We start from the raw sequence: 10586 nt of genomic DNA, 5'->3' as shown, positions 1-10586 counted from the left end.
TTCAGACGGCGACTATGTGGCCGTGCTGGAGGAGGTGGAGGGCCGCGCAGTAGTGCGTGTGGCCCTGGTGGAGGGGCTGCTCTGCCCCCAGGGGCGTGGCAGGGGTGCAGCCCGTTCTCGCCTGTCTACCACCAGGCGGCTTGACATCGGTAACCCAGATGGCAGGTTGCTGCTCCGCCTTCTACACCCTTCGCAAACCGGTGAGGCAGTCATCTGTGCGGGTGGAATGCAAGCGCCTTGGGGCTAATGACTCGGAACCTGTATGTAGGCGCAAGCGGACAATACTTCCTACCACACGCGGTCGACCGGGACCCGAACGAGCTGTGGGAGACCAAGTCCATCGTCCAAATCGTGTGCATGACCCCTGGCCCGGACGCCATCCTAGGCGGCAACTACAACCTGGACCAACAGGACACGCAGGTGTGTGTAGTCGATGACAGACAGTTGTATCGGTGGCACAAGTCGGCTTACAGGATACTTTCGTGTACCCTGCAGGCGCTGCGTGCGTACTGCACCGCCAACCAGTGCACCCTCGACGATGGAGAGGGGGATGAACCGAGGAGGCGGCGTGGAAAGGGCAGGGCGGCGCCTAAGCCCGAGGGGCTCCGCCAGCGGAAGCTACAACGGGACATGGACCCAGACACTTTGGCGGACTTGAACAGTGTGCTGGAAAGGCCCATGCCGGTACCGGTCGGACACAGCACCCGCGGTCGGCCGAGGTACAAGAAAGTGCCCCACAACGCATGACCTGTTGGCCTTCCGGTCGAGAGGCTACTGCCTCGTTCGATGCAACGTCGCCGTTTGTACGTGAGAGTGGCGGGGCGCTGACGGCATGCATGGCAGGCTACATGGGTTGGGGCAACAACGCGCCCCCTCGCAGCATGATCTAGGCGTTGTGCATTCGGAGATTGTGCGTGTGTGCCGTTGTTCAATGCGGCCCTTTAGTGTCGTACGATGCTTGTAGAATGAACCGCCTGCCTACCTGTACACTTTTGTCGCCGTTTGTGCCGTAACGTGAATAAGGAGGGGCGTCGGGGACTGTGCGCTGACGGCATGCGCGACTAGCTTCGCGGGTTGGGGCAACAACGCGGGCCCCCCCCCCCCCCGCAGCATGATTGTTGTGCATTCGTAGGGTGTGTGTGTGCGCGCCGTTGTTCGGAACGGTACGGGGCCAGATAAGTCGATGCGGCCCTTTAGTGTCGTACGATGCTTGTAGAATGAACCGCCTGCCAACCTGCCTGTGTTAAAATGGATACCCTGCTTGCAAAATGCTCGACTTTGCCCAGTCTATGAGATAATAATATGCGCTAAACGACTTGGAGGCAACCTTCAGCTGGTCAGCTTGACGTGGGAGGGTTTGGGATAGAAACCTCAAAGGGATTGAGATTGACCACGAGGGGATTGAGATTGCCCTATGAGGGGATTGAGATTGCCTCACGGGGGGATTGAGATAGACCAACAGGGGATTGAGATTGACACAACAGGGGATTGAGATTGACACAACAGGGGATTGAGATTGACACAACAGGGGATTGAGATTGACACAACAGGGGATTGAGATTGACACAACAGGGGATTGAGATTGAGACCCCTTGGATTGAGTTTACACTTTCGGATTGAGACCAAGGGGTGGTTAGGATTGAGGCCAGTTGCCTACCCTCCTTCATCCGCTTCGGTTATCCCCTTCGTTTACTCGCATCAGTTGACTTCAGCTCCCTTTTGTTTGGGGAAAGCCGAAAGAGCAACCAAAGGAGATGACAAGGAAGACAAACCAGCGGAGATAGAACCCCGAGAAAGATTGACTTAGGGTTTGAGTTAATGCCTTCTCCCCAAAGCCTATAATGTTCCGTGTAGAATGGAAGGCCAAACCACATAAGCGGCGGGTCTAACCCCTTCATACCGGAAAATCTTGAATCCACTACCCAATAATCTTATGCGGACATCAAGGCAGCGGGTAGCGACGCAACGATTGTTTTGACGGCTTTCCCTTGTACGCATCAACGAAGTCCGCACCACAAGTTGCACATGCAAGCAAACACCGCACACTACATATGAATAAGCGGGCGTACCAGCTTAGGTTACGGTGCTTAGGCTTTCCTGCATGCGCGTGCAGTAACACTATCCCCCATGTCCTACCTTCTCTACCTTATTCACGACGCTAAACCTTTACGTATGAACAAACACCAGCCTTCGGTGTCGTTGGAGTACCCACAGTCTTCAAGCATGCATAAGCCGATCCGTCGTTGTTCAGGTACCAGGTGTTAAAGCTCTTGCACCTTGTGTCGGAGTTGCAACGGCTGATGGCATCTGTTAGGCTAAGCTGAACACAGTAAATGTCGTCTCCGAAATGATCCTGGTCCGCTGCCAGTTTGTAACCCGGGACTTGAGCACAGGCTGCAGGCCGCAAGTGTAACCGGGACAAAGCAAGCCGGGATGATGATTGAGTTTGCGAGCGATTGCAATATGAATTGGACGTTCATCTGTACAGCCGTTGGGGCCCAGCTAATAAACTCACCTATACTAAATCCAACAACACAATTAACTTTTCTTTCCGAAATGAACATTTCGCAGACGTATCTTAATAATCCCTCGTGCAATCCGTGTATTCTAGCGCAGCTTAATCCTATCCTGGCCGTGCGTGTTCCTGTATGTATGTTCTACTCCACGTATCGCTTGGAGTTTATTAAGATGCATTGGCAGGTGCGACATCAAGTTGCAGTGTCATTCCCCATCTCGCATAGATGGATAGATGGATGGATGGATGGATGGATGGATGGATGGGATGGATGGATAGCTAGCTAGTCAGATAAATAGCTCATACATACATACATCGATGGACAGATAGATAGATAGGTAGATAAATAGATAGATAGGTAGATAGATAGGTAGATAGATAGGTAGATAGATAGATAGATAGATAGATAGTAGATAGATAGATAGATAGATAGGTAGATAGATAGGTAGATAGGTAGGTAGATAGGTAGATAGATAGGTAGATAGGTCATACATATGGAGCGCATATACAGATGTTTATGGGTGTTCAATGGCTTACAATTATTGATCTTGGTGTAGAAACAAATACCATTTGCGTTGGCCAGCGGACTGGCTACACGTTTGGCGCAGCTCCACTGCGTTCCATCCTGGATGGTGTAGGAATTGAATGCTTTGCAATCTGATCTGCTCGAGCAAATGCTGGCTCCCCCATTAGCGGTGGTTATTTGACAGTTGATGTCATCGCCATAGTGGTCAGCAGCAGGCGAAAGGGTGTAGCCGGGGATGACGGCGCAATCTGCGTTAAGATTTAGCACGCAGTCAGCACAGGCACTGCAGACGCATGCACCAGCAACAATTAACATCAGCAGCAGCCAGCAGCTTCACGCACATGCACATACAGTATAGACCATGACGAACTTGCTGTCGAACAGGAAAGCATGCAAGGGTCCCTATCCATTATACCAGTGCAATATCAACAGACCCTAAAACAAGCTACAGACGTGCTTACTTACTCGTCGTGACCTTGGTGTAAATGCAAGCACCCGATGCCGGAGACGTCGGTGCGGAAGCATTCTTCAAGCAGCCGGCCAGGTTCCCTGAGCTGGAATCCACGTACGTGTTAAAGGCCTTGCACCTGCTATCGGTGGTGCACCGACTGGCTGCTGTCTCGATGGTAATAAGCCCCTCACATGCAAGGTCATCACCCGGATGATCCATATCAATGGCAACAGTGTAGCCCGCGATTGGAGGGCACGCTGCACGTGGGGCGGTATTCATTGCGCACACGGCAGCGGCGGATAACAATTGTACGTGCGTTGAGAGGGTCACTGTACTACTTATTAAAATGGCAAGAACAGGATCAGGAGCATGCAGGAGCACTGTCATGGCTGGACCGACTACAGGATTTATCAGAGAAAAACGCCTGGATAATGAAGGTGAGGGCTATTGTCGATCGTCAGAAAAACCATTCCTTAAGGAAGGGTAGTACTGCAAGCGCATAATTGCAGATTCTAATCCGGGTCGGAATGAGAACTGGTCGCAGGAGCTGTGAGAAGGGGACGGGACTGACAACATTGTCATATAACCATAAAATCACAATCCTACGCGACCTCAAATAACCAAAATCCCACGGGATATGCCCGGGGGCGCCCGAGGAGGTTCACTCGAGGGGGGGAGGGATGTAAGAAGCTTCTTACATTAAGGGTACAGCTTCCTTGGCATCACCCTGAGTACTCCTAAGCTTTGCCTTGAGCGGTGATTGGACGGTGGTCGACATTATCCACTTTCTTTCTTAAATTTGATAAAAAAAACAGGATATATATTTTGGGGTATATTTCCCAATATATGAGCCGGCCGCTTTCCATTACATACCTCGGTAATAGCAGATTCCTGCCAATGGTCGTACAGGCCCAGCTATGCGCTTAATACAGCCCCAGGTAGCATTGTTGACTACATATGAGTTGAACGCTTTGCAGTCGCCGTTGGAGGAACAGGCCCCCGCGACACCCTGCTGGCTAATTACGCTGCACCAAATATCATCCCCTACGTGGTCTCTGTCGACCATGAGTGAATAGCCTGAGAACCTGCTGCAGGCTGCAAGGGATGAAGTATGCATATGGGCAAGTGAGATAGAGGCGTACGTATGTATTTACCAACAATGCTATGTATTTAAGCTATAGCTTAACCAGCCATACCCTTTATTACAATGCTTCCGTTTCGTTTAAGTTGCTCATAAGCATAATTATGTGTACATGTACATGTGGGCAATGTGAAACATACACCTACTCGGGGCTGGCATATGAATCAAGCCTTTGCTCGATGGCATCGATGTATGATGTGTGAAACAGGGGGGTGTATCTCGCCCGTGGCAGCTACCCTGCGAAACCCTGCCTTCCCCGGTATTTCGGGGCACCCTCATCCAGTCACCCTAGTACTAGTCAACTTCTCAGTGGATCGCTCAGGTTCCGCACCAACCACCAGCATCCAACGGAATCTGCCGGGTCGACAGCGGCCCAACTCCTTTCCTGGTCGGCTCGCAAATTAACTTTTTCCCAGGTCACCACCGTCCATCAACTAGGGGCGCAATGCCTTCCATCATCGGAAAAGCTTTGAACCTAATGGGTATCGTTCCCGGGATTTCCCGGGGGCATTGGTCGCGCCTTTACCAGTAGTGCCAAACCCTAGTATGATAGATATATGTATGTTGGAATCGCCAGAACCATTGCTGGTAAGAGCCATGATGAGCCATGGTTACATGATGATGAGCCACGATTACCCTGAAATGTGGGCTTTATTAAGATGGTGTCTGAGGACAGGTTGGATTTACTTCCAATCACGTGCAAGTGGACGGCAACATGGGCCGCAGGCATAGTGATTCCTGCGTGACAAAATACTGATGGCGGCCAATGTGGACTGTATGTTGCAACCCTTTCATCGTTGAATCCCTTAATACGTGCTAGGCTTCATGGTCCCACCCGGAGCAACTTAAACTTTCATTTTTTACTTGGTATGTCGGACCTGAGCATGCATGCACGCAACATCAATAAAATTAAGGAAGCCAGCTAGCTGTCACTAGCCACACCAAACACACCCGCCTGCTGTGCATGTGTGTAGGTCATGCATGGAAGAAGGAAAGAATGAGACCTGAAGCGATCAACGAAATATGCGTGCGTAGAAGGCTTGCAGATGTTGTGGGGTTCAGTGATATCACTGGAATATCGATATTATATGAACAGGAATATCGATATTCCTGTTCATTCCTGCAGGTATGAGAGCTGCACACCTAGGTCTACTACCGCACTAGCTGGATTCCCACATTACCCTGCACACCTAAACTTCCTATACTTACACGAAATCAGAGTATCAGCCCTGGATGAATAATGGTCTGCTGGTGGCCAGAAACGAGTGCGGAGCTCGCATGAGCCAACAAGCAAGGTAGGCAAACTTACCTATTCGTGCAGGAGATGGGGGCGGTGGCCTTGGCAGTGGAGGTCTAGGAGGTCGCGGGCTCGGGGGCCGCAGGGAAAGGGGCGGAGGTGGCTGGGCTTCCAGGTCGCCGAGGGAAGGACACTCAAAAGGCGAGTTCTTAAATCGGCAGAGGTGCACCCTCAAGGTGTCCGTATCGACCCATGATCCCCCATACACGACTAGGTTGTAGACATCCAAGGTCAGCTGGGACATGGGGCTGACGGCGTTGATGAACTGGATTTTGCGGTCGCTGTTTGCATAGAGGTTTGGTAAGCCATTATCCTGCATGCAGCAACAGTAGAAAAACGCTTAAATAGTTTGCATTGCAGTAGCGAAATATCAGTGCACGTGCCGGTAGCGAAATATCACTTAGATAGTTTGCACTGCAGTAGCGAAATATCCATGCCTGCTTTCGACACCCAAAACCAATTACAAATATCGCATCCAACATTTCGTGATAGGTATTTGGAGGCACCGCTCACCATCGTGGCATTTACTTCATGAATGTTAACCTTGGAAGCGTATGATTGTCCTAGGCCAGCATCGCCTTTCCTTGCTACTCGGACAGCCATGTACAGGTTCAGAGCTGACTTTGAGTCGTTGTACATACTCAGCCAGTCGGGTATGACACGCAGGTAGTTGTTGCTGCCGGTGAGGTAGGTGGCAGGCAGCACAAAGGTTTTCGTAGTGCCTGGCAGCAAGGCACTGCTGTTCAGCTGGTCACCTCCGACCGCGGGTGTGGCCCAGCCCATGCGGGAGATCTCCGCAGAGTTGGGACAAGCGTTGCCGCGACCCATAGCCGTCGAGTAGTCGCCGTACTCTGTGCCGTTCTGCCAAGAGTTCCAGAGACCTGTGCACATGTAACGAGCAGCACATAGAGTACTAGCTGGCGCCCTGGTAGAGAACTAGGATAATACAGGTTGGAAGCCGAATCGTAAATAGCTATTAGACTTGTTTACCGAGTATCTCATAGGAAGAGAGAGGGACCGTCCCCTTTCTATTATGCCAGAGTACGACTTACATATGATTTAAATTTTACAGACCTTCGTGCAGCAGAATTAGGATGCATGTATATCACTTATGGGTTGCCTGCCATGCTAAAGATCAAGGTACTACTTACCGAACCGTTGCTACCAAAGCCCTACAAGTTTGATTTTAACACCTCCAAATGGCTTGCAAGTAGGTTTTAGAAGAAAACAAGCGTTAACGCCCAAGTTGCTGTAAGTTGCATGTTTGGGCATTACTGTTTGGTCCAGCATCAATCAGCGATAGATATCTATACACTCAGGCAGTCACCCATCACACATACCATAGTTGTTTAGGGCCACATGCATTATTGTTGCCCATCTGTACACTCCATTGGCTGATGTCTGCAGGAAGGTCTGTTGGCCCGGCAATATTGCCAGCCCTGCCCAGGGGCACACTGGTTGAAGCCCCGGTGGCACTATGTAGGTGTAGTGGCTGAAGGATGAGAAGGCTGCAGGGCCAATGAGGGCTTTGGTGGCTGCATCCGCCAGGGTGGACATTGCCCAGCTGCTACAGTTAGTCGTGATAGGTGTCGAACACAGGTGCGTCACACGCACAGCCCGGAAGGCAGTTATGTTGAGGTTGAACTTCCCATAGGAGCACTGCGTGTACTTTTCAGCAAGGCCCCCCTTGCCATCCCCATTTGGGCCCAGGTAGAGGGTCCGGATCTCTTCCTCTGTGATGTTAGCGGGGAAGCCGCAAGCCGGGTAGTCGAGAACCATGACCAGGAGGCGCTGGTAGATGGGTTCAGCAGCGCTTAGCAGGGCTTCTGGGGTGAGGCGGATGGTGGTCAGGGTAGTCGAATTGTCGGGTGTGCATTCGCCCGTCGCCCCATTAAAAAGACAGTCCTGTACATACGTGCATTCACCGATTCACATATAAGTAAGCATGTGCTCTGGATGCACCCGCGTGGGAACTACTCGTTCAGCATGCGCCGTTGGCTAGTGCGTGTCACAAAGTACTATGTCCACGGGCACATACACGTGTAGACTTCAAACACTGGCAGCCGGGATGCAAGCATTGTAGGTGATGAGACTGTGGCATGTGATGAGACCGCAGTGCAGCGCAGACAGAGCTGGCATGCATGGATTGCATGACCCAACCCTGTGAAGCAAGGGGGCATGAAAAAAGTAATTGAGGCACGTAACAACTTATTGGTATTCTGGAACTGGTGATTGCAAAAATACGGCCTGAAAACTTAAGTTACACGCGAAACGTTTTAATAATCCTTGGCTCCAAATTGTTGAAGGCCAGAGCAAGCGGAGTCAAGGAAGACCTTTGCTGCTGCGTTATTGCTTGCAGCAGCAGCTGCAGCAGCAGCAGGTAGCACGCTGAACTCCTATTACACACACGAATACCACCACTGCTGCTGTTGCCGATGTTTCATATGCTCGCCGGCGACTTGCCGGCACCTTGCCGACAACTTGCCTCCTTTAAAAGGAGGCCCCTGCTGCTGACCAGTACGTAGATTGGCATGCATACATACAATGCAATGTCATGCAATGCATTGCATGGACCATATGGTCCAGCAATAATCCAAATAACTTGCTCATCACCAGTATTGGTCCTGCTGGAATAATGCTGGTTCGCCTGCTGTTCCTGTATCAGAACGACTCGTTCGGAAGGGTCTTCACATCATACATGCATCATGAATAGCTATCAGCAGGTCTCTGGCCGACGCCTGTTTGTGTACCCCCACAACGGCTGTAACATGCACACGCACACAAGGAGCGATACCATGGATATAGCCAAGGGTAGTGCGACGCACATGTGATGTATAATATATATAGATGCGACGCATCCAAATGATTGACGTTCATTCAAATAAGTATCGCCAGCTCTCTTTCCTTTCCTGCTGTGTACAGCACCTTTGACACTACTGGTTTGGTGCTCGCTGTAGTACCTCCTACATTTCGCTCCCCTCATCACACTTCTGCCAGTAGGGATGAGCTGCTAGGGGAATCGACGCGCACACATTACAATACACTCACCAGCTCCACCACCGCGCCAGGTGAAATGGGAATACCCCTTGAGTCCCTTTCGGGTGGTATGTAACCGCCACTGAGCGGTATCAGCGCTCCTTCGCTATCACGGATTAGCCACTGCTGGATGTTATCCAAGGTAAGATAAAGAAGGTCCCCAACGATCCGCGTTCTGACGACATTCTCTGCGATGAGTCTCCGAGCTCCCACCGCATGCACCACTGCATGCAAGCGCGCACGCGGCACGGCCAATATTGAGATGAACGAAAGCGCAGGGGAAGCATTGATTACTTCAGCATATCCGTGCGCAAGGGCACCGTCATATTGATATGCGCGCATATGTATTAGGGTCTGTTCCCAGTGCGGATTAAGGGACGGGATTAGCTTTAAATCCGGCGCTGATCCCCGCCATGGAAACTCTGTGGGATTAAGCTGGATCAGCGTAGGAGGGATTAGGAGCTGCGTAAGTCTTAATACATGCACATACAACAGCATGCATGTGCACCACCGGAAAACTCAGGGTTCTTTTAAATAACGCACGTCAAACTACATCAAACTGTTCATTTGCCATGCTGGGCGCTTTCGTTTGCTTCGTCGATCCCTCCAACTCGTCGGCATTTGCGTCGGTAATAGTATTCGCAGCTACAGAAGGAACACCAGCATGCAGGCGCACATGGAAGAAATGAGAGTTACAGCTCATTACATACAGCTTTTTGATTTGCGCTCCTGTGTTCGCAGGGAGCACGCATGCTGCTGCTGCCCGCTAAGTAATGAGACCCCGCATCCCGCTGTCAGCTTGCAGGAGTTTCCACCATTATGATAATACAATGCCCCACCCAAAACATTCACTGCAGCAATCCTAGAGCGCGACGAGGATCATGCTCAGCTTCCGTAACACCGCTGCACGCCGTCCTGCCATATTACTTACCTTCCATACTACCAGCGAGTGATAGAATGAGAAGCAGGTTGAGCATAATGTTTTAATAATTAGAGATCGACAAACAAACTTTGTGTAGTTGTTAAAAATAAACTATTGCTTTAGATGCCAGGTCCGGTGGGTTCGCAGCTGCAGGCATACGTGAGATCAGCGTTTGTCCAGCGCATTTCATGTTAGTGCTAAACAGTAGAACTCAGTGCCGGTGTAACCTTAAGTCGTACCGACAACACGTGGGGGCAGGTAGCCTGTTTAGGGTTCCTAGAGGTGGTATGGCGCCTCTCGCGCGGCTCTCCCTTAGTTCGGTTCAAGTTTTCTGCGCCGCTGTGTTGCCTAGCCAGGGGCTGGAAGAGTGCCCCAGTGAGGGAGTGAGGTGTGCGTGGAGGAACAGAAGGACGTGGAGCCGCGCGCCCGTTCCTGCGCTGTGCTTCGGTCCGGTCAGGGCCCCCAGCGCCCGTCCTTTCTCGGGACGAGCCGCCCACAGTTTAACACCCCACCAACAAGTTCGCGTAGCCGTACAGGTTTTGAGCTTTCCGATTTCAAGTTACGACGACCCTATGGATTTTGAGTTCCTGGCATTGAAACGTTTTAAAAGATAGATCAGTGCACGCTCGGTCTTGAATAATGCATCTAAGTAATGGCATTTTTTTCTGTCCAAAAACTGTTCAGCATGAAACAACACG

The 10586-nt window shown here is 51.1% G+C and overlaps 2 protein-coding genes across 2 annotated transcripts in view; one reads left to right on the top strand and one right to left on the bottom strand.

Moving 5' to 3' along the window:
• Positions 1–890, top strand: part of VOLCADRAFT_108252 (uncharacterized protein) — a gene marked incomplete at both ends in the record, with an annotated part of 5094 nt that extends 4204 nt beyond the window's left edge. Inside the window, 4 exons of the mRNA XM_002958635.1 lie at positions 6–200; positions 269–420; positions 496–684; positions 771–890. Of these exons, the coding sequence (XP_002958681.1) occupies positions 6–200; positions 269–420; positions 496–684; positions 771–890 (656 nt within the window). The remainder of the gene's footprint in view (positions 1–5; positions 201–268; positions 421–495; positions 685–770) is intronic.
• Positions 891–5856: 4966 nt separating this feature from the next.
• On the bottom strand, positions 5857–7724 carry vmp19 (metalloproteinase, extracellular matrix glycoprotein VMP19; the record flags this gene model as incomplete). Its single annotated transcript, XM_002958620.1, has 3 exons — positions 5857–6243; positions 6444–6811; positions 7271–7724. Coding segments are annotated over 3 exons (1209 nt in total), but the record flags the coding sequence as incomplete, so codon positions are not given.
• Positions 7725–10586: the final 2862 nt, after the last annotated feature.

This window comes from Volvox carteri, assembly GCF_000143455.1.
Source record: "Volvox carteri f. nagariensis unplaced genomic scaffold VOLCAscaffold_100, whole genome shotgun sequence".
Lineage (NCBI taxonomy): Eukaryota > Viridiplantae > Chlorophyta > Chlorophyceae > Chlamydomonadales > Volvocaceae > Volvox > Volvox carteri.
The sequence above is the reverse complement of the archived record's forward strand: the minus strand, read 5'-3'. Positions and strand labels throughout refer to the sequence as shown.